This window comes from Spermophilus citellus, assembly GCF_964194105.1.
Source record: "Spermophilus citellus genome assembly, chromosome: 3".
Classification (NCBI taxonomy): Eukaryota; Metazoa; Chordata; class Mammalia; order Rodentia; family Sciuridae; genus Spermophilus; species Spermophilus citellus.
Genome location: NC_138184.1, coordinates 212,129,545 through 212,154,751, shown reverse-complemented (window position 1 = coordinate 212,154,751; position 25,207 = coordinate 212,129,545). Strand labels below are relative to the sequence as shown.

At 39.3% G+C, this 25,207-nt stretch overlaps 1 protein-coding gene across 1 annotated transcript in view; it reads right to left on the bottom strand.

Annotated features, from left to right (window-relative positions):
• The window catches only part of LRGUK (leucine rich repeats and guanylate kinase domain containing), a gene marked incomplete at both ends in the record, with an annotated part of 103,416 nt that overhangs the window by 21,737 nt on the left and 56,472 nt on the right, over positions 1–25,207 (bottom strand). Inside the window, 4 exons of the mRNA XM_081283316.1 lie at positions 10,728–12,890; positions 19,222–19,317; positions 20,968–21,169; positions 23,375–23,488. Of these exons, the coding sequence (XP_081139442.1) occupies positions 10,728–12,890; positions 19,222–19,317; positions 20,968–21,169; positions 23,375–23,488 (2,575 nt within the window). The remainder of the gene's footprint in view (positions 1–10,727; positions 12,891–19,221; positions 19,318–20,967; positions 21,170–23,374; positions 23,489–25,207) is intronic.

Sequence of the window (25,207 nt, the reverse complement as noted above, 5' to 3'; positions counted from 1 at the left end):
CACCCCCCTTATATCAGAGAAGACATTCGGCATTTGTTTTTAGGGATTGGCTAACTTCACTTAGCATGATCTGCTCTAATGCCATCCATTTCCCTGCAAATGCCATGATCTTGTTATTTTTTAGTGCTAAGTAATAGGCCATTGTGTATATATGCCACATTTTTTTAATCCATTCATCCATTGAAGGGCATCTAGGTTGGTTCCACATTCTAGCTATTGTGAATTGTGCTGCTATAAACAGTGATGTGGCTGTTTCCCTGTAGTATGCTGTTTTTAGGTCTTTGGGGTATATTCCAAGAAGAGGAATAGCTGGGCCAAATGGTAGTTCCATTCCCAGCTTTCCAAGGAATCTCCATACTGCTTTCCAAATTGGCTGCACCAATTTGCAGTCCCACCAGCAATGTATGAGTGTACATTTTTCCCCGCATCCTCGCCAGCACTTATTGTTGTTTGACTTCATAATGGCTGCCATTCTTACTGGAGTGGGATGGTATCTTAGAGTAGTTTTAATTTGCATTTCTCTGATTGCTAGAGATGGTGAGCATTTTTTCGTGTGTTTGTTGATTGATTGTATATCCTTTTCTGAGAAGTGTCTGTTCAGGTCCTTGGCCCATTTGTTGATTGGGTTATTGATTTTTTTTGTTGTTGTTGTTGTTATTTAACTTTTTGAGTTCTTTATATACCCTAGAGATTAGAGCTCTATTTGATGTGTGAGGGGTAAAAATTTGTTCCCAGGATGTAGGCTCCCTATTCACCTCACATATTATCTCTCTTGCTGAGAAAAAACTTTTTAGTTTGAATTTGTCCCATTTGTTGATTCTTAGTTTTAACTCTTGTGCTATAGGTGTCTTATTAAGGAATTTGGGGCCTGACCCCACGTGATGGCTAACTTTTTCTTCTATTAGACGCAGAGTCTCTGGTTTGATTCCTAGATCCTTGATCCATTTTGAGTTAACTTTTGTGCATGGTGAGAGAGAGGGATTCAATTTCATTTTGTTGCATATGGATTTCCAGTTTTCCCAGCACCATTTGTTGAAGATGCTATCCTTCCTCCATTGCATGCTTTTAGCACCTTTGTCTAATATAAGGTAGTTGTAACTTTGTGGATTAGTCTCTGTGTCCTCTATTCTGTACCACTGCTCTACCAGCCTGTTTTGGTGCCATAATTACTTTCCATTTAACAAAATTATTCCCAAGGGCTTAAAGGAAAACAAAACATGCAATGCTAAGAAGAAACTTTGAGATGATGGTGAGGTGGCTGTTTAACATGACATATTTATAAATAATATGTAACATTCCCTTTAAAAACATTAGAATGTCTAAAGACCTAGAAGGCAAGAATATCAATTTAGTATTGCTCATCTATAGAAGGCCCAGGAATAAATACCTATAGCTCTTGAGGAGCATCAACCCTTTCAGGAATGTTGCTTTAAAAATGCTAAAATAAATAATTTACATGTATACCTTAGTCAATATAATTAAGCAGATGTAGGAAGTTACCCCCATCCAAAGGAAAAAAATATTACTAATCTGTAACAGAAATTTAGTTTATTTTAATATAATAGAGATCCAGGCTGAAATCAAGACAGATAACCTTCCACCTGTGACAAGTAAAGTGAAGGCTCTAAGTCAGAAGAGTGGGGACTGAGGTTGACAGGTCAGAGGTATCAGGGCTGAGGCTGGAATACCTGTCCTGAAAAGGCAGGCCCCTGTCCCTGTCCCTGTGTGCCTTGCTGTCAAGGCTCAAGTGCTTTCATAAGGTGAAAAGTTGAAAAGGAGGAGTCTGAATCTCAGCCCACAGATGCAAGGACTTATCTGAGCAGAGTCTCAGGTAGCCTGAGGCCAGGAATCCTTACAGGAGATCAAATCCCTGTTCTGTGCAGTTTGCTGGTCTGTAATCTGAACTTAAACTCCGCCAACAATCCCAAACCAATGATATAAGGTGAAAGCTGTTGCAGATAAGTAAAAGGATTTAATTAAGGCAGGAAAGTCTAGAGCTCCACAACCTAGCACCTGACTTGAGACAGAGCAGAGAGATTTGACACAGGCAACACACGGCCAAGTCCTACGTCCAAGGAGCTCTGAGTAACAGAGGAACCTGAAAAGGAACAATGGAGTAACCGAGTTTATCACAACCAACAGGATAGAAGGAGACAACTGTATGCAGGACCATTCTTCATCAAATCTCCAGAGAAAGAGGTCATTTCACCCATATTAATTGATCACCTACCCTGTGCTGACTTTCTGGATGTCGGGCATGTAGCAATGAGCCAAAAGTCCTGAGAGGAAGACCTTCTTATGTTAGAGATAGACAAATAACACATTTTAAAAATATCGGATGATACATTCAGTGAAGCCAGGTAAGGGAACAGAGTGAGAGATGGCATGGCAGTCAACAGAAGTCCTCTGGAAGGTGGTGATATCTGAACAGAAACTTTAAAACAAAGAAATATCGGGGTGGGGGGCATTCAAATATCTGGGGAGAATAAATATCAGGCAGTGAAAGTGGTTTGTATAAGGAGCCAAATACACGCTTAACCTGACTATTACCACTGTTAAGAATTCAGTGTAGCTAATACAGAAAAACAGGAACAGCGGGTGTGCAGTGGGGAGAGAGAAAAGATGGAAGGGCTAGACCCTGTGTTCATTAGTTTTTAAGAAAACACTTGTTTTGACAGAGCATCATGAAAAAGACCAGAAATCTGAACAGACTGAAATAAGATAAAAATTAACGAAGGTTTTTCATTGACATAATTTTCATAGAAAGATCCTATGCCTGTTAAAATGTATTTGAGATACAATTTTTTGGGTCAGAGTTTCTTTTTCTAACCTAAAATATAAGCCATCTGAACTACAGCGAAAATAAGTCAGGTTCCATCTGATGATACAAGGCAGCCATAATTCCAGCAATTTAATGTCTTAATGGTTTCTCAGCAACAAAACATTTTGGGTAAAAGATAATGTGTTCAGATTACTATTAAACCACATTATAATGCCACCACTTTAATGACTTGAACTCCAATAATAAAGAGTTTCAAACAGTTCCTAATTTATTTTCTAATGTCTTGATACATTGATAGGCAAAAGATCTTACTTTCCAGTTTAAAAAAAAAAAGCAATTATCAATGTTATAATACCCTGCCACAAAGTTTCTTAATGCGATCTTATTCAAAGTATCTAAATTAAAGTCAACTAGAGACAACATTTTAAAAATACACACACACACACAACTTTATAATCCACAAAAGAAGCAAATTCTTTAGTATATAGGCCAGTTAAATTTATTTAAACCCCTACAATGAAGCATAAAAGAATTTAATGATGCATGGCAGACTTTAAAGTCATTTTATGGATTGGTATCATTACCAAATGCAGGAAGCTATAAATGAAGTATCTGGCACAACTGGTACTGCATCTCAAAAACAATTCTAAATGGCTCAGACATTTATTTTGGCTTACATCCCTTTGAAGTCAAATGAGTTAAATGCTACTTGAAGAAAATATTTTAAAAGAATAATCATAGAATCCAACCTAGATAACAAATGCAGGAGATATAATTACATAAGTATAAAGCATTTGCATATATATTTGATATCATCACACAGGCTAAATAGGGCCTTTTACTGCATAAAAGTGAAAATAAAAGATATTGATGATCTGTTATTATACACATACATTCAAGTTAATAATTTGTAAAAAAAAAATGCCATTTGTGGGTCAGGTTGAAAATATTTTGAAAAACAAAAATCCCTATTTTAATGACCAGTGTTTCCACGTCCATCAGATTACTTGTATAGCAAACCAATTTAGTTGTTCTCCTGTCCAAAAACATGAGACTAATCACTTTCCAATATGAACTTTTAAAAACATTTAAATAAAACCTTGCAAAAATAAATGTATTCACACTCGAGTTTATTTTCTTTGGAAGCATTTGGAAATGAATGACTTGAATAAGACTTTTATTTTCAGACAAAATTCTTCAGATGCCCAAATGACTTTGAAATCATTCATTTTTTTCTCCACTGAAAGGAGGGTTTAAAAAACATGTGATAAGGGGAGTGTGTGTGTGTGTGTGTGTGTGTGTGTGTGTTTACAACTAAGAGTAACTTATAGCTACCATGATTAAATGCATATACATATATAAAATGTAAATACCTATAAAATCCTAAAAAAGAGTCTCTATACTGAAATATGTAGCCATGAAAAGGGTTTTAAACAAATTAAAACACAACAATCTTCTTTAGAATTTAAGATATTTATTTCTAATAGAATAGTCACATAATTTATATTGAAAAATTAAAGAAAATATTTAGTTCATCAAGAACTGCTATTACAAAACCAAAGGTACATAAAAGAAGCTGTTCTTCCAGGACAGATTATATCTTAAAAACTTTGCTATTTGTGCTTCTAAGAAAGAAATGATAGAAATTAGAAAAATAATAATTTCACATAGTATCCATGATAACTTTTCATAGCAAAATAAACTACTGCAGTAGAAAGTTACCATGTAAGTCCATGGAAATAGTAATAATGTTCATGGTTCCATGATAAAGTGAATATATTTATTAAACTATTATAACTGTAAAGTGCTATAGTCTTCAGTCCAGTCAAAGGAATAATCAGTTACTTAATCAGAAGCTATTTCTATACCAAGAAAAAGGAAAGTTCATGAAAACACATTCACATACAGAGAAAATGAGTTACAAAAACATTTATTTCTACTAAGCTTCATAATTTGTAATGTCTTCTGTAGCATTGAATTAACATGACAACATTTGAGCACGGCATCCAGAATGGTTCAATTAAAACATAATACTACAGGACTAGGGATATAGCTAAGTTGGTATAGTGCTTGCCTTGCATGCACAAGGCCCCAGGTTCAATCCCCCACACCACAAAAAACAATAGAACAAAAAAATAAAACATAGGACTACTATCCAGGATTTTTAAAAATGAATGAGTTCATCACAAAATAACTAGTCAACACTTTGAAGAAGATAAAACATAGAGTAGGCAAATTTCAAGAGAGGAAACTTGCTATCTAAGATCTGTATTATATAGGAAAAAATTGGAAAAGGGGAAGACATTGTTATAGGTATTTTTCAATATATTAACTCATTAGGAGACCTTCAATGATACATAAAATTATAAGAGGTTATGAGGGGCAAGGGGGAGGGAAAAAAAGAGAGAGAATTGAACAACAGCAGGGGAGATAGAGAGGGAAGATGGGAGGGGAGGGGAGGGGAGGGGGGATAGTAGGGGATAGGAAAGGTAGCAGAATACAACAGTCACTAATATGGCATTATGTAAAAATGTGAATATGTAACAGATGTGATTCTGCAATCTGTATTTGGGGTGAAAATGGGAGTTCAAAACACAATTTGAGTCAAATGTATGAAAGATGATATATCATGAGCTATGTAATGCTTTAAATAATCAATAAAAAAAAATATATATATATTAACTCATTTAATCCTCACAGAAATCCTAGTATTGCCTCCATTTAATACATGAGAGCTTTCTAACTTGCCCAGTTCACAGGGTGACATTGTAGTGGAACTGGAATTTCCGAGGATTACTTTGACTCTTGAAGTCATTCACAGTCATGTATTTCTAAGGTTACAATCTTTAATTAAAAAAAAAAACTTTATCTTTTGCTATGCAGGATTGCCCTTTTATAATCACCTTTAAGATTAGAGGTTTAGTCTTCTAATGTTTATTTATCTATCTTCAACACAAATAAAAGGGTAGACTCTTCTCTGAATGCCTGATCAACACGGAAAAGTGATTTCTAGAATTGCATCTTTCAAATTGAACTAAGCAATTAAATTCATTTATGGACATACTGTGCTAGTTACTATATCAATAGTGAGGATCTTTTATGGTAACAAGATTATTTTCAGGGTTGTCACAGAACAAAAATCAGAGGAGTCAGTTAAGAACTTAGTAGAGGAAACACTATTGATGGAGATCATGTGCTGTGTTTATCAAGAAGTATTTTTTAAGCTTTACATAAAGAACTTATAATTATGCATACGAATTTTGGATATATCTTCTCCTGAGCTCCAACATTGACAAAGGTCATATCTGCCACTACACAGATCATTTCAGAGAATTCAGGGATGACATTCAACCTCACCTGATGGCAGCCAGACAGGCAGATGACCCGGTAAATGAGCCTCCAAAGATGGCACCCAAGCAAAGCCCAGAGGGTTCAGTGCAGGCTTTTAAACTGCATGTTGCAAATCAAATTGTGAAATCAATGCAGCAGGCTATAGGCTACATTTAGAAAGCTAAAATCCAGCACACAGAAAACATCAGAGTTGTATCACTATAGTAATGGAGCTTTATGACGCTTTGCTTCCCATGTAAAATGTATTTCAAGTTATGAATCTTGGTCAAAAATGTTGAAAAGCCAGTGATCTAGTGAATACTAAGTGTGCTCTGTTCTAGTACTAAGCACGATATTTAATAAAACAGACAGCTGGATTCCTCAGGGCCAAGAAGTAGAGCTAGTCATAACAAATGGATCATAGATCATTAAAGGATATTTAAATTTCATCTACTCCAACAAATCACCCAACAGATGGAGACTTTTTGTGAGATTTCCACAAAGGAGCATCTAACTTCTGGAGAAGTCTGTTTGTTTCTCTGCAAATCACCTCTAACTCTTAGAAAGTTCTTCATTATGCCAAATTGAAATAGACCATAAGGCTGTTGCTTTTACATGACAAGCTCTTCAATGTGTGTTTGTGACAGAGAATTTAACTCTATTTACTTTTTTGAATAAACATAAATTGCAGAAAATTTAGAAAATACTAAAAAACATAAATGAGAAAAAATTATTCATAACTTTTTTTACTGCTGTTATTGTCTTAATATATAAAGAAAATCTTTAATTTTTAAATGGAGACTATAAATATTTAACATTGTCATTATTCAGTCTACATTTAGAAGCCAAGTTCATATCACTTCCATTAGATGCTTCTCAGCAAGGTGATCTTTAGAGGGGAAAACAATCCAGACATAACAACTGAAACCATACTAGCTATGCCTTCCTAAACTTTATCTTTAATATATAGTGAATATCCTCTAAGTAAATACTCTACAATATGATTATAATTACAACATAGCAATCTAGCATATGGCTGCATCATAACTTATTTTTTAAAATCCCTTTAGAGGACTAAATTATTTCTAGCTATTATAAAAAATTGATATGAATATCCATGTACATAAATGATTTTCTCCTGATAACTCTTGGATTTAAATTATTAGACTAAAGGTTAGGTTTTTAACAGATATTAGAAAATTGTCCCCCAGAAAATGTGTCAGTTTACTTTCTTGCTGTGACACAAAGATCTCCCCCAAATAAGCATTAACCTGTTTTTTCATCTTTGCTAACTTGATATTTTATAACTTATAATGAAACTAAATATTTTTGACATATTTATTGGACATTTTTACTTCCTCTTTTGTGAAATTTTAATCATGTGCTTCCTTCCTTCCTTCCTTCCTTCCCTCCCTCCCTCCTTCCTTCCTTCCTTCCTTGAACCCAGGGCCTTGTGCATTTGAGGCAAGTACTCTACCAACTGAGCTAAGACCCCAGCCTTTCAATCATGCCTTTCTCCAATTAACTTTTGAGGTTTTGAAAATAATCGATTAGTTCTTAAATATCTGAAGAAGATTCTCAAGTCTAGTGAAACTACTATCTTTGTTAATTTGAATGCTGGGTACCAGACTTTAAGAAGCCAAAGGCATTACTAATCACTGTGACTTTAAGTCTCCAATGTTTTTTTCCCCATCCAAAAATCACTTTGCTGAGAAACATATCAAATGAAAATAATATAAACTTGGCTTCTAAATGTAGACTGGAAAATGACAACGTTGAATATATATAGTCTCCATTTAAAAATCTAAACTTTCCCTTACATCAAGACAATAACAGCAGTAAAAACCTGTGATGAGTTGAAAATCTTTTCTACTGCTTTGCTTCAACCACAAATTGTCATCCACAAAATCAGAATCCAGCATTGAATCTGAAACATTAAAAACTCACACTACACCAAAGCAAAACAATCAAAAACTTCTATTACCATTAAGAATTTCAGGGAAGGGAAGCTGGAGCTTCCCCCAAGTCAGGTGGAAAGTATGCTTTAGCTACCCATTGAACACTAACACAACTCAGAAACAGGGGCAGAGGGCACACTAGGTACCTTTCTGAAGTTCTTTGCCTAGGTGAGGCATGAGCACCTCTAAAGTGCCCCATGCACAACTCATGGAAAACCTTTATTTTCTTCTTTCTTCATAATCTACCTGACCCTACACCCAGTATAATGCTGACTGGATCTGACCATTCCTGCCGCCACTGCCTTACCAGGCCCTCACTGTTGTCCCAACCTTTGCCATCACATGCCAGCCATTCCTCCTGCCTCTTGCATTACCCTTCTTAAGTTGATCCTCCATTTAACCTCCAGAAAGATACCTCTAAGGTACAAAATTGACCATCCACCGCACCCCTATTTTGTTACAAGATCAAGATTCCAGGTTCCTCAGCACAGCACAAAAGGCCCTTTGGGCTCTACACAGACCTAAGCTCTCCTGGCATCCGGGTACACAGAAGATGCTAACTGCTCACGCCTCTGGGTGATGCACATGCTATACATGCACATGCATCAGCCTACTTGCTAATTCTGCAACCCTGAATACTCAGCAGAAGGACGACCTTCTCTTGGAAGTGTTTCCTGATCCCATTTTCCTATCTCAGGCTGAATTCAATGTCCTTCCTTGGTGTTCTTAGGAGAGTCTGGAAAAGTAAATAAATGGGTTTTCTGTCTGTGGGATGCCAAATACAGCTTAGCATGCTACAGGGCCCCTAGCTACCCTAATTACCTAGGGTTGAAATTAACCCTCTTGTCTGTCTTCCTTGATGACAGAGAGCGCTCTTTGAAGGGTCCTTATCGTCCCACTATATCTAGCAACTATCAGAGTATCTGGCACACAGGAAACGCTCAACAAATGCTTATTGGATGAATGACTTGATAAGTATAAATTATGATATGTTTTTAAAGTTACCCTATAACTTTTATCTTGAACAAACCAGATAAGTCAGAAGAAAATTACCAACATTACATACTTACAGGAGGATTCTTAGCTTATAAGAGGATTCTAAATCCTGGATTTCTTAAAATATCAATTTCCTCTACTGCTCTTGAAATAACATTTGCTACTCATACTGTTTTATGGACACATATCTTTTGTATAAGACATACCGGCATTTGGTCATCAGTTACATTTTTTAAATACAGAATGCCAGACATTGCTTAGCACATTGTATATGCATACAGTAATTACATAACAAATATCCTGTAAGTGTTCAACAGTGAGATCTTGGGTTTGCTGCCTGGATCACAATTATTCTCTCTTCTTGGGGAATTCAGTTTCCATACACAGGGATGGTTTATGTCAAAGGTAACAGAGATTGGTTCAAAAATGAAATGCCTGATTGGAGATGGATTGTTTTTAATCTTAAAATTGAGGAAACATTCAATTCAAGTTAATCCCTTTATAGTAGCAAGAACTACCAGAGGTAAAACCAGATATAAACTTGATGGCTGTTGATAGCCATGTTCCCTGCCATGTGCAGAAATGGACACACAGTCATTTGTAGTCCAGAGAATGAAGCCAACATGGAGAAAGAGATAGATATGAGATGGTGTGAGTCCCAAATAAGAGTCCAGAAGATGACAAGAGTCCTGGGGATGACAAAGATCCTGGTGATGTTCAGTAACTGGTCCCCTATCTCTTTGAGAACCTATTGCACCTCTGCCCTTCCCATAGCTGTGTGATAAACTCCACTTCCTTCTAAACACATTCACTTAGGCTGGCCCTGGTTGGACTCACATCATTTACAGCAGTAGAAGAGAATGGACATAAATAGATAAATGAAAAACAGATTCACCTGATTTTCTTTCCCACTAATTCTTTTAACTAATTCTACCAGATGGTTTGGCATAATGATAGCATGGGCTAATTTACATGAGATTCCTATTCCGAGAGAGAAGGAAGGTATTCGTTTTAAAATACATTTCAAATAAAAGTTCCAAGCAACATATGCCAAAGAAAATCTGAGGTGCCTGATCATAGCTACATGTGTGAAAAGATGTGTCCTCTCCCCTACAGAAGATTCCCACAAATTAACTCTAGGTAGAGTTTTCCAGAAACAACAAGATTTCCTTTTTCAGAGTTCTTTATGCTTTGGGTTCCCTTGATAACGCAACAGGTATGAGAGAATTTTCTAGAAGTGAATTTTCCTAATTCAGAGAGCAAAATTTAATGGCTCTTAGGCACTGACTGCTTCGGCCAAGTTGGAGTCCACGTTGGAATCCAGTGGAATCCGTGTCTGGACACAGATTGGCCCTCCCTGGCAGCAACTGACCCAGCTGTCTTTCCTGCTGCTCTCTCCCTCTGCAATGGCTGCTCTTCCCACCAAGAAATGGTGAGCCAGATAAGGGGCACAGAAGTTACAAAGACTGACCCCCTTCTGGGCCCCCAGGGCAGGTCAGCATGGGATGGCCCCTCCACCTGTGCTGACCTATGGTTGCAGAAGGAAGCCTGTGTGTAACTCATAGTGCCCTGGCCTTGGCTTTCCATTCTGAGTCAGTGCAGCTTGATGAGGTTTAATGATCTGGTGGCTTGAGGGAGCACTTAAACCTTGGTGCTCTGACTGCCCCTGGCACGCAGTCTTCCTGTCCGGCTGGCTTTCTCCTCAGAGGACACCTGATTTGGGGGAGCAGCAGGGCTTTTGTCCTGTGTTGCACCCACGTTTTTTCGGGTTTGTCTCTCTTTGGTTTGCTGCTTGGAAGCAAGAGCATCGTCCCTTTGGACGGGGATCTCTGTGATCTGACGGGTGCCTTTATGGGCTAGGGTCTCTCTGACAGGCTGCTGGGCAAGGGCCACGCCCTCATGCTCTGGGGGGTCCAACACACTCTCTCTCTTCTGAGGTCTTTCCTTTTTATGAGCCTGCTCCCTTCTCTCTGGGTCCTGGATTGGCTCTGCAGGGACCTTTTCATTTCCAAGGGGTCTGCTGGGTGGGGGCCGAACTTCTTGAGTTGGCTGGTCACCCCTGAGGACAGTATCATTGTCTTGAGATAATCCTTCAGAAATTGGTGCTTTCAAAGAGGGTCTCTTTTTGGATACACCTACATCTGGAACCAGGTCACGTGGGGGAAGGTTGGTCGGGGCCTTTTTTCTGGAATGACGCACATTCCCTCTTTTCTCTTCCTGTGATTTGGGATCTCTGGGTGATGGTTCAGAAATTTCTGGAGTGTGGACTGGTTCCCTCTGGTTCCCCTGGGAGCTGGAGGGAGGGATGGGGTCAGGATGGTCGGGCACCTCTGCGGGTCCTGGCTCACTCTGGGATTCCAGCCGCGAGTCTATCTGGGGGCTTCTGGGAGGTGCCTTTCTCAGAGGCGCTGTCTTTCCTTGGATAGGGAGTTTTTTTTTCCTAGCTCCCTTCTGCGTCAGGGAATCTTGGCCTTGGCCGTGGGGCGAGGCCTGCACATCTGGAACCTTCCTGCTGGAGGAATGGGCTGCTTTGGGAGCTCTCCTTTCCTTTGCAGGCTTTGCCTCAGGACGAGGGCCTGTGCTCTGAGGCAGCTGAGGTTCCATGACAGGAGAAGGAATGTGCGGGAGCCCAACGGTGGGTGCCTCCTCCTCCAGAGAGGCACTGGGGCTGCGCCGCTGCGAGGCTTGCTCCTGGAAGGGGGGGCTGATAGGAGGGAGTTTCACCTCGCTGGCTTTCTCTTCCTGGCCTTGCTGGGCACTGTGGGCTGCCTGGGGGCTCAGGTTTGGGGGCGGTTTGGAACTGGGAGGGCTGATGGGAGGAAGCTTACCAGGGTCCCCTTCCTGAGTGAGGACAGGCCTGGGAGAGGGGGTCACGTTTTGATTTGAGCTTGTCCCTGCAGCCTCTTCCCTGCTGGGTGACAGGAGCTTGGGTGTGGGCCTCCTGCTCTGCAGGGGAGCCAGTGTCTGAGGCTGGGGCAGCCTCGTAGGAGCCAGACGACTCCTAGGGAGCCGAGTCACTGGGCGTTCCCTGTCCTGGGTCTGTTTTGTGTTTGTCCTTGTGTCTTGGGGAGGTGGCAGTTCTGGGTAGGGGGTACTGGCCCGGACAACTTCTGATTTGGGGGTTTCCCCCTTTAGGGGAGGTTGCTTCACTGAGTCAGGGTGGATGGGCTCTTCTGGAAGATCATGCTGGGAACCTTGGGGCAGAGGTTTGGCTGACTCAGCTTCTTGGATTTTCCGAGGGCTGAGAGAAGATGGGCCAGGTCCCTGAGGTGGTTCAGACAGCGGAGGGCTGCTGGGGGCCACCCTGGCCTCCCCGGATTCCTCATCCTGGTCTGGCTGAGGGCCGTGGGGTGGAGAAGGGCTGGAGTGTTGGGGTGGTGCTTGAGGAGCAGTGGTGTGGGACTGCCCCACTTCACCGGCTTTCATCTCAGATGGTCCAGCGTCATTTTTAGGGACATCTGGCTGAGTGGTTGTTATTTTTGGAGAAAGATCTGATTGTTGAACATCCCCTTCCACTGGGTTTGGAGATTTGTCTTGGGTCTGCTGAGGAGCCCCAGGTGCTGCTGAGTCGAGCTGCTGAGGAGGCTCTGAATTGCGGAGGCTGTTGGAAGAAAGCTCCTTCTTATGGGTTTCTCCCTCCTGAGTCAGCTCTTGATTCTGGGAGGGAACTGGGTTCTGATTGTCAGGGACCTTTCCATGAATCTGTACTCCGGAGAGATGCTCTGGTACCTGGCCATCTGCTTGCAGTCTCGCCAAGCGCCTGGGGGAAGGAACCAGGTGTGCTGGTACCCCAGAGACAGTCTTCCTGCTAGAGGGAGCTCCTGCTTCAATACAAAAACAAGTTAGCTCAAAATGGTCTTGACCGCCTAGAAATTAATGACAAAAACTTCTCCCTCTTTTATGATGCACACAGATCCTCAAAAAGAATAGAATCACATAGAGAACTAAATCTTCCTTCTCCTCACAGACACTAAGTTTCTACAATTTTCTTATTTAGTAGAACTTAGGACAATAAAGAGGATAGCTCAGGAACCCAGTTTGGGTCTTTGGGTGGTGAAGAAATTTTCCACATGAATGAGATCTGAAATTTTGACCTTAGCAATCAAGGAAGGCTGTTTTTGACTAGAGAAACTAGAGGATGGACATCAAGTCAGATGATCTTGCACTTGTTTGTTCCTTTGTTTAACGGTGGTCCCCTTAAATTCACTGTGTGAGCCCTGTGAAGAGTCCTGTCTGTTTACCAACACCTGTTTACCAATACCAGTACCAATACCTGACCATCTGCACCATGGTCAGCAGAAACTCAGTAAATAAATGATGAATGAAACAAGGAAGTAAAGAAAGTGTCCACTGAAATCCCAAGGCACCAAGGCTCAGAGAAGCTGCTCCTGAGAATCTGCACTCTGAGCTGCTCCCACAGCCCCACCCTCATCCCCAGATCTCCTCTTTTCCCACCAAGTCTACCCTGGCTTCACAATAGCTCTCAGAGGCCACCAACGATGTTGGACATTGACATTGTAGAAAAGAATTCCTCCATCACATGGGCCCTTTACCTAGTGCAGTGGGCAGAAGTGGAGCATCAGTCTGGAACTGGGGGAAACTTGTCTCTGTTCACTTCGGGAGAGACCTGATCCTCAGAGATTCCAAATCCAAAAAGACCTCTAAGTGATCCCAGAGGGACAGACCTGTCCCCCACAGCAAACCACACTCCCAGCCACCATTCCCAGCAGAGGGCTTAAGCTGCTCTGGGTTACACTGAGCCTCCTACACGGGAAGCCCCTTGCATCTGGTCAAACCAGATGTCTCTTGGGAGGGAGAGCGAACAAGTAGAAATGAGGAAAAGCTTACTTCCTGGGAGGATGCCCTGTCCATCATTTTTATGGTCCTAGTATATAACAATATAAACTAAAATACTACCTTACGCAAGAAACAAGGTTAAATTAAAATATAAAACAATGAAAATATCTAAAATAGGCAAATTCACAGAGAACAGAAAGTAGATTAGAGATTACCAAGGATTAGGAGGAGTTATTGTTTAGTGGGTATAGAGTTTCTGTTTTGGGTAATGGAAAATTTAGCAATATCTAGAAATAGGAAGTGGTGACGGCCATGCAACATTAGGAATGCTATTAAGGCCAATTAATTTAACAGTTAAGTAATTCTACATATATAAATACATATATATATATACATACATGTAATATGTACATAATAAAACATATATGGTTTATATACATATGTGTGTATATAGATGTATTAAATTAAAAAGGTAATTTAAAGGGAGAAAAATATAAGAACAGTAAAACCTGGTGCTAAAGGTTTTTTTCCCTCCTTAATCCTCTTGGTTTCCTATAGTCAGACATACAGAATTTCTTTTCCTACTTTTACAACTTAGGAATTCACATAATTTGGCAAATGATTCCATGCTCTTCATTAATGATAAGGGCACCACTTTGCAGGCCAGTAAATTGCTCAGTTTTCCTCTGTTTGACTCATCATTACCATCATCATTTTCTTCTACCATTAGTCAGAATTCTTCATAATGATTTGCAAATAGAATTTCATTTCATGATCTTTTTAGCAAAAACTCGGGATGATAGTTGGTTCGGCTTTCTAAAAGCTTTATTGGAAGCACCAACTACCTAGAAATAGGCTGTCCCGAGACAAATGGAGGGCAAGACATCCCTCACCCTGAGTTGATAATATAGTATTTCTTGATTTTATAGAAAAGCTAGTGTTTAATCAACTTTTTTAGGTCTTTGTGCTTTAGAGACAAATATTATTTGTCTTATTATAAGGAAAAAAACCAAGATAATTCTATACACAAACTGCAATACTGTATATTAATTAGACACCTAAATATTTCAAGGGTTTATCATCTGGACCTAAAGCTACTATTTCACACATGCATTAAATAAAAATTCAACTAACTATCCACTGGTGAAGGTTCACATTTCTAGGTCTAGGCTGACAGATGCTGTACTCAGAAATGATAGCCCCTGGCTTACTTTTCATCTCTTTGTTTCACTCCCATTTTTAAAAGCAGACATTATAATTGCATTCTCAGTTACAAATTAGCAGCATGCAATCACTAAAGATAAAGCTATGTAACTTCGAATATTTGGGAATTATCTTTAGTTTGCATTGACACAGGATTACCTCTTTTAGAAAGACAATGCTGTTTGACTATAAGATTTCTGTTTGTACTGAAGCCTAAATACATAGATGGTCTAATTCAACTGGGAAAAACCTCAGCTTTGGAAAGCCAGATTCTAATAATGGCCATAAAATTATATACAGTTTTCTTAAGAAAATAATTATTTTCAAAATAATTTCTTAAATCAAATTAATGATTACTGGATAAATCTAGAATAAAAATGTGAGACTTCTTATTTTCAGTACAGTTTTCTAATTGATCAGACCAGTATTTCTCAGAATCTTAAATTTTTTTATTTCAATTTCTATCCTTGGACAACTCCATTAACCAAAAAATAATTCCATTCCATTATTATTATCATTATTATTATTATTTCTAGGAATCTCATTTAGATAAGTAATGTGTTTGTGTAAATGTACCTAAACTGTAGAATTTTAAGTTAGAGTACCTAGTTTAGTGCAGAGGCAAAGATGTGAGTACCAACCAGGCCCAGGACAGTGGCTTACTGGGTCAAGACCCTTTCTCAGGCATTTTTGACCATTTGTTTAGGGAACTATAGTTGAAAACTGTTTTCTTACACTGAGTTTCATTCTTATCTGGCCCTTTTCCCTTGGTGTAGACTTCACAGTCCTTAACTGAGCCACTGGTCCTAATTCTTGGGCCATTGGAGATGCCATAAAAGCTTATTAATAAGGATTGTGGCTGTTAGGATTTTTAAAATACTCCGTTGAATAATGTCTGGTCTCTACAGTTTCACTTTATGTGCAAGTTTATCCTTAAAATTAATGTCAACTAAAAAAACATAGCTCCCTCCACAAATTAACTACATAAATAAGGAAATACAATCTCAGCTTAAGAAAATACAATCTTTTCCAAAATATTAAACCTGCCAGAAAAGCAAAGTTCTATTGAAGCTAGGGATCTTATTTATTAATTGCAATCTCTCCCCATCTACTTCTTCAAGCTAGAATTCTGTTAGTCAATAACTGGATGGCTGGGTTTCAGTTATTAAATGTATCTGAGAGTGGTAACATTTTTATAAATTCTGTAATTCATACCTTTCATTAAATCAGACAGGCCTAACCTAATTAGTCCAAACAAATACAATTATACCCTTTAAAAAGGGAGTCCATTTTCCTATGAACACATTATCTGGTCTATTAATTTGCCAAATGGCAAATGCACCCAATAATCAGTGTTCCTTATCATTGTAGAATAAGGAAAATACAAAATACAAAGGGAATCCTGCCAGATGTGGAAGCTGCTTTGCTCATACGCCTCTGTTCAGAGGCACCGATACAGAAATAAATGCACATTTCTCAGTTACGCAGAACTGGTCAGCCTCAGGGGACTGACTTGTGTTTTTAAAATCACAAGAGACTAACATGAAAGCCAGCATACCAATTTATTAATTTACAGTGGGAGATGGACCCAGCTTGGGGATCAAGGGAGGGTACGCTAACGTAAGGCATAGTCCCCACAGGAATAGTCTACTCTGGGGACCAAATTAAAGATCACAGGTTGCTGGGATAGCCCAGAACCAAAGCAACAGGATCCAGATTTCCTCAAGAGAAAGTTCTGTGGCCTATAGAAGCCTCATTAGGTACCCTAAAGGCCATGGCTTTATAAAGAACTAGTGCTTGATGTAGAGAATCGATCAGGGTTGGCTAGATATGCCGACATGCTCCTGATTTAATATCCCCACCTCCCACTTTGTAGATGGAACCCAGCCTTCCAATTCTCCATTACTGCCTCCGTTAATTTTTAGACAGGTCAAACTTTCTTCATATACTTCTCGGGCAGCAGGTCATGCTTTGGTCACTTTATCTCCTATACATATGTAGAAGAAAATTCTCATCTGTTTTCTGTTGATTTTTACCAGTTTCACAGTGACCTCATTCCAAAATACTAGGGACACGTGACCTGGGGAAAGCATGCAAAGTGCAAAATGGCACAGTTGGTTTGAACTCTGGCAAAATCATGACCTGGCCTCCCTCAGCCTGCCAGAATGCAATCAGTCAAACAAAATCATGTTTGGGCAAGAGTCACGGAGGTGTAACCACAAAGTTGCACAGCATCTACAAAGTGGCAAGAGCCTCAGTTTAACATTTTGCAAAACGTGATCTATAAATAAAGTTCAGTCCATTGAAGGCCCTTTTTTTTTTTTAATGTTCTGGGGGCATGGAACCCAGGGGTGGTTAACCACTGAGCCACATCCCCAGCCCTTTTTATATTTTATCTTGAGACAGAGTCTTGCTAAGTTGCTTAGGGCCTCACTAAGTTGCTGAGGCTAGCTTTGAACTTGCGATCCTCCTGCCTCAACCTCCCAAGCCACTAGGTTTACAGGCATGCACCACTGCACCCCACAAGGGACATTTTAAAAACAATACTGATTGTAGTAAAACACACATAAAATTTAGCATTTTAACCAGTTTTTGGCCTACAGCTCAGTGGCACTAAGTACATTCACATTGTTGTTAAACCAACACCATCCTCTTTCTTCAGAACTCTCTTCATCTCCCCAGTGGAAACTCTGGACATTTTAAATAATAACACTCCTTTCTCCCCTTCCCTCAGCCCCTGCCAACCACCCTTCTTTGTATCCCTATGAATCTGACTACCCTAAGTACCTCACATTAGTAGAATCATATAGTATTTGCTTTTTCCTGACTGGCTTATTTACTTAGCATATCTTCAAAGTTCATTCATATTGTAGCATGTTTCAGAATTTCTTTCCTTTTGAAGACTGAATAATATTCCACTGTAGGTATACAGCACATTTTGTTTATCCATTCATCTGTCCATGGGCACTTCATTTGCTTCCATCTTTTGGCTAAAGTAAATGCTTCTATAAACAAGGAGGTGTAACTATCTCTTCATGCTCTTGCTTTCAATTGTTTGGGGTATATATCTGCAAGTGAAATTGCTGGATCATATGGTAGTCTATTTCTTTTTCTGGGTACCAGGCATTGAACTCAGGGGTGCTAGACCACTGAGCCATATCTGCAGCCCTTTTTTGTATTTTATTTAGAGACAGGGTCTCACTGAGTTGCTTAGTACCTTGCTATTGCTGAAGCTGGCTTTGAACACGTGATCCTTCTGCCTCAGCCACTAGGATTACAGATGTGTGCCCTGTGCCTGGCTTGGTAGTTCTATTTTTAATTTTTATGGGGAACCACCATGCTATTTCCAAAACAGCTGCACCATTTTACATTCCCACCAACAGTGCACATCCTCACCAACACTTGCTGTTTTCTATTTTTTGGTTGTTGTTGTTTTGTTTTATTCTGTTGCTAGAGTAGCTATCCTAATTTGGAGGAGAATTTGGGAAAATCTTTCAAATACATCTCAAAATACTTATGCACCAAAATTCTAAGAGAGGGCTTTCAAAATCCTAAATTCCAAGGAGATGCCCTCTTATATGTCTTACATCATTTGCTGCTGATGATCGAGCAGGAATGAGGGGAACAAGAAATCCATTTAGCAAGAGAGTAAACCTAAACTCAGAACATCAAAGAAGTTTGCCCAGGGGAGTAGAGAGCCAGGATGAGGGCCACCTGGCTAGGGCCCTGCCCCTGTATTCTGCAGTACAACACTTGAAGGCTGGGGCAATCTGAAGGGGAAAGAAAACTCTTGGACTGAAACTCTTGGGCTAAATGTCAACCTGGTGAGTAGAACAACACCTCAGCCCCACAAGGGAAAACAATTCTGGAAGTTGAGATCTGAACCATGAGGCTAACCCTTATCTGCTGTCCACTCTCCCGAAGGTGAGTCCCTGAGTTCTATTGTGGTCATGGAGACAAGTAGAGTTATAGATCCAGGGTGCTAATCCTTAAAGCTCATTTGTGGGAACAATTACCCCAGGAGAACTACAGGCATTAAAGAGTTAGAACCAGCTATAACCTGGTTGATGGGTACCCACACAATAACTCAAAGATTTGCTTTCTTTTCCATAACAATAATTTTAAAATGGGCGCACGAAAGAGATAGGATGGTACCTGCAGTCGGAGCCAAGCTCGTGGCAGGTTCCTCAGTCAATCCCAGGTATTCTCTAATGAGCTCACTCAGCCTTTTGTAGGCAACTTCCAGATCATCTACGGTCAATGAGATAAGTACTTTAAAGCAACAGCATCAGGTTAAAATACAGTTAGTGCTCAACTGCTGGTGGTACTGATTTGGGTACTATGTTTAGTTTTATATATTGTGGTATCAAAATTTTAAGATGGCTCTGATGATACTTCGCCCTTGTATGGTCTCCTCCCCTTAAGTGTGGGCAGAACCTATGGTGGTAATGAGACATCATTCCCAGGATTATATTATGTTATATGGCAAACAGGGTTTTTTGCAGATGTAATTAAGGTTACTCATGAGTCTGAGCCCATCAAAGCGGAGGTTATCCACATGGTTCCATGCAATCAGAGAAGGTCTACAAAAGGAGAGCGAATTCTCTGGCTGGTGGCAGAAGAGAAAACTGGAGACTGAAAGCACAGGTAGGACTTCATGTTCTGTTGCTGGCTAGTAGATGGTGGGCACCACGTGCATAGGACCTGGGAGCAAGCTCTAGGGAATGAGGACAGCCCCTGGCAGACAGCCGACAAGAAAACAGGGTCCTTAACCCCAAGAGACTGCACTGGGCCAACAAGTAAGAACTTTGGAGCGGGTTTTCCCCCAGAGCCTTTAGATGAAACCTCAGTCCAGCTGACACCTTTGCCTCAGCCTCCTGATACCCCTGATACCCCAAGCAGAGAACACAGTCATGCCGTACCCGACTCTTACCGAACCTGAGCCTATAAACAGGCATGGTTTTAAGTTGTAAGTGTGATTATTCTTATTCAACAAAAGAAGACCAATATGCATAGGAAATTCATTAACAGGTTGCAGAGAGCTAAACTATTAAGTGAAACCGTATCAAATTATTGTTCTCATAGGTTGAAATAGGTGAATTGGCAATTTCATATAGTTAAATTTAATGTCCCCGCTATCCAGTTTCCCTCTAAAAAGATATCAATGTTATTAATTTCTTGAGGATTCTTCCATATACTTTTATGTAGTACAAGAAAATACAAAATATATAGAACAAAATAGAAAATACAACTATATAATGCTTTTTATTTCTTTTTTTAAACATAACTGATGGCATACTATATGTAAGGTTATGAACGTGGCCTTTTAAAAATAACAATATGGATTAAAGATATTTCTTTAGCTACATACAGAGTGTTTTCTCATTCTCTTTTATAGCTATATAAAAACATATAGAAATACAAAAAACATATAAAAACATATAGGAATATCTATATTTTGAGAAATTCTCTTACTTCAAATAAATAGCCATGTCTAAAGGAATCTTTGAAAATGTTTCCCACGGATATTTAATGGTTATGATATTTATAGTAGTTGGGTTTTTAACTAGAGGTAGATTATAATAAAATTGTCTGGGTATCATTTGCCTTCCTAACAATTTAAATGTGTATTTCAAATGATGTATTATGAGAACTTAGTTCTCACAATGTCCCCTAGGAAGGAACCTATTTTAGGGTCCATTTCACACCAAATCTTATTAGTTTAGGTCTGAAGGATTAATAAAAATAATAAATACTCTGATTAAAAGAATAAAAGGTTAAAGCTCATGGATTCCTACCCCTTTCAACAGCTCTTTGCAATTTAGAAGTTTATTTCCATAAAACAGACTCTAACCTAGTGACCTCATACTTAAAAAATAAAACTCTGCTGAGAGTACTGACCTGCATTGATTACTGCATCAAAATACCCTGGAAATTTCTGATTAATTTTAATATAAAGGTCCACTCTGGAGACAGCAAATTCAATTTCTGCACGACTGAATAATCCTTTTCTCCGCAAATGTCCCTCATATTTTTCCTTGTTCATGGGCACCACCAAGATATAGCGAGGCTCAAAATAGGAGTATTTCAAACTTCTTACACCCTAGGCATTTAAAAAAAAGATAATAAGGTGGAAACATATGCATGATTTAGAAATCATTTTGGAGACATCTGACAATATAGTGTATAATAAGTAGTATTATATTGAAGAATTTATCTGTAGAATTAGCCACTATTTTCCCACAAATATTTCAAGATTCAATTACTTTTCTCTCTTCATCAAATATTAAATTGTCATTAGAAATATTAGATAGAATTCATTCCACCTGGTTTTTCTCTAATTAATCATTTTAATGAATATGACTGCTAAAAAGGAAAATTGCTGGATATAAAATAGGTAATTCACTTTATTACTGTAAAGTAATTTCAATTCTGTCTTTAAAAACTCATCCGTATAGCACCAGAAGAGAGCCCTTATGAAGAGAAAGCTCCTTTTTCACCCTTGTCAATACATTGTGGGACCTTTCCTGCCAGCCACCTGTGTGGGCCAGTTCCAGTGACATCCTACAGGCTCTGTCCAGAGCCCAGAAGGCTGAGCTCAGGGTAAGCTGCTGATCACAGCACAAGGCAGCCTCAGTACAGTTTGTGAACCCAGCGAGTTGGCTGTGACCACAGCTCCCACAAAGCCCCCAGCTCCCTACACATTATTCCCAAAGGATCTTAAAGTCCCTTTCGTCTCAATTCTATCAACATCAGTTGAACTCAAGTTCAAAACCTTTGTTTTAAAATTTTGGTAGGAAGGAATCCAAGCTCTTTTTAAATAATTTCTGGAAGAGTCAATGACAACAGTAGTTTGGAAAAATACATCAGCTGGGGAGAACCAAGGGAATAAAACATGGTTTATAGACTCAACCTCCTGGAAATGAGTAGGAGTAAGCTTTCAGGGAGGAAAAAGTAAATCAGGAGCCATCACTCAGATAACTGTTCAAGTGGAAAAAGGTAGACACAAAGAGGATGGAGTATTTCTGCACTCAAAAACACATTCGTTTTTGTTTCTGCCTTGTCCAAAGAAGAAAATTTTTTTAGAACTGGTCTTTTTTAAAAAAATAATTAGCATAGGAATAAAGAAAACCCCTCTTTAAGATACAAAACAGTCAACTGCAGAAAGATAAGAATGCAAGGATTGGGCTGGGGATGTGGCTCAAGCGGTAGCGCGCTCGCCTTGCATGCGTGCGGCCCGGGTTGGATCCTCAGCACCACATACCAACAAAGATGTTGTGTCCGCCAAGAACTAAAAAATAAATATTAAAAATTCTCTCTCTCTCTCTCTCTCTCTCTCTCTCTCTCTCTCTCTCTCTCTCTCCTTTCACTCTCTCTTTAAAAAAAAAAAGAATGCAAGGATTGTGCAGAAAGTTAAGAGGTGGAAGAAATGGGAGTGATTTTGCTGAAGCTAGGGAACACTTAAACCCATACAAGGGGCTGAAAGGGAGTTGCAGTCTCTTGTCTGTGGTGTTACAGAAGGAAACACAGAAAAGATTCAGAGTCTACAGAAAATACCAGACTTTCCTACGCTTTGTTTTCTGGAAGTTTGGTCTACTTGAGCCATTTTTTGCCCCCTGATTACAAAAGTGTTATACTGCTCAATGGAAGTAACTTGAGAAAAATTACTATCTTTGAAGAAGTATTTAATGAAGTTATATATTTTTTAAACTCTGGATTTTAATTTTATAAAAAAAAAATTCTGGATACTCCAATTTGAGAAGATAGTTGGGGAAAGATGGCATATGGAGGCAGAGAGAAAAGTCAAACTTGCAAAGCCTAAATTGCTGGAAGTATAAAAATACTGCACCCGGTGAACATGTGGAGTCACAAGATGCACAGCCCAACTGTCTGCGGAGACTCAAGGAACAAGGGATACCACTCAGGGCTGCCATTGTCCTGAGGGGGCGAGGAACCAGGACCACACTTGGCAGTAACTGGACTTTATCTAACATGTCTTTGTATAAACAGACCAAGTTGTAAAAAGAAAAAAATAATAATATAGGGAGGAAATAAAAGAAAATAAATTTTGAGTGGTAGTTTTCCTCCTACTATATGTACAATTTCTTGTGTTTTAATCAAAATGCTGTCTCTTTGCACCTGCCTCCTCCTTATTAATTACAAATGGAACACCTCACGCTTTGGCATGCATTTCTCTTGGGCCTGGCAGCATGCTATCTGCCCCACACTGTAGACCCGACCTCAAACACACACACACTCACACACACACACACACACACACACAATTGATTGAATAAACAACACTTACTTCTATTTCCATATGAATACAGCTTGCTAATCCATCTCTTGCGATACCTTCTACGGTGTCCCTATTTAATCCATAATTGTGATTACCATAATTAAATGTTAGAATGAATTTCCCCTGGAATTTGAGAAGCACAAAGATTTTGTGTGTATAAGTAGCCATAATAGAATTTAACATATGTAAAATAATTTGATGTCTTAGTTTTATATAATTCTATAAAACTTCCAAATATGAGAAAATATGTAAGAGTGACAAATTAACAATGAGTTTATGAAGCTTAATATCAAACTTTGTGATAGAGAAATTTATTCAGAATTCTTAGCTGACCCAAAAATAGGTTTTTGGAAATAATCCATAGAGAGAAGGATCAAGGACTGGAGTTTATGGTAGGACAGACCATTTTGCGTACTTACCCACTTCCTGCCAAATCCACACCACAAACCTTCACTATTGAGAGCAAAACTAATAGCTTGCCCTTTCCTGCCGCCATTTCAGCTACGCCAGCATTCAAGGGAGTCCAAAATACACTCCCATTCCCCAAAACCTTGCATTCCAAGATAAGCCATGAGTTATGGATAATTCCTAGTGGCCATGAATTACAGTGACATCCTAAAAGCTTTGAAAAATAGGCCCATCCTGGTTTTCCTCATAAAGATAGCATTTTATTGAAACTACCCCAAATCGCTGCCTGCCCTAGAGTCATTTGAACTATAAATACTGCCCTCTCTCTGCATTCTGGAAAATTGGTTTCTCTGACAGCTGTATTCCTTTCCAAAAAATACAAGTGAAGTAAAAAAAAAAAAATACAATTTTGAGAGCAAAACTGTGACTTTTTCTGGACAGTATTCATCTATTGGGAGGCTGGTAACAACAGAAGGAATAAAAATGTGGGTAATCTTGGGATGTGTGACATCTCACACACATGACTTTAAAATAAATAATGAAGCAAGAGCTTCCAGGGCTGCGCTGAATCCCATGGAATGGCAGCACCACTAAGAACAGCAAGCAGTTAAGAGCCCACTGCTCCCCTCCTGGCCCCAGGTGTTCTGGAGATATGGGTGGAAGGGGAAAGGGCTGTCTCAGGGGACAGGACTAGGCAGGAGACACAGGGTGCCTCTAGGGCTTGGATGAGTCTCTGGAGGATGTGTCTGCTGCAGATGATGAGGAAAATCTGTCTCCCCCACAATCAAAAAAAAGTCAACAATAAATATCCTTAAAATTTTACTCCTTCAATGTCATACTATCTGTTCTTTGAAAAAAAAAATCTTTATAGATAGATAGGTAGGTATCTGGCTCTCCTTTTAGGCAGATACTCGATCCTGTTTACTCTGTGTGATGGTTAATTTTGTGTGTCAACCTGGAGAATGTTGGGGAGGAGATTAACATTTTAATTATTGCGTTTGGAGGAAGGGGATTCCCCTCCATAATGTGGGTGGGTCTCTCTGAATTAGCTGAAGGCCTGCACAGAAAATAAAGGTCAGTCTTTGCACATCACCTACACCTCTGACTCTCCTGGGTCTCCAGGCTGCTGACCCACATTACAGATTTGGCTTTGCCAATCTCAATAACCATGTGAGCCCATTTCTTATACTAAATCTCTTTCTACACACATACACACAACTACTGGTTCTGTTTCTCTGAAGAACCCTGACTAATACCCTGTTACCCCATTTTCAAAATGTGTACATATTTGGATTATTTTCAGATATATAAGTTCATTCATTTGTGTGTACAAGGACCTTCCTCTGCAGATCCCAAAAACATTTTCTGGAAGATTGTAGGGTTGGGAGAAATCTTGCGTTGTGGATACATATAAAAGAGATTGCATTGGACTGA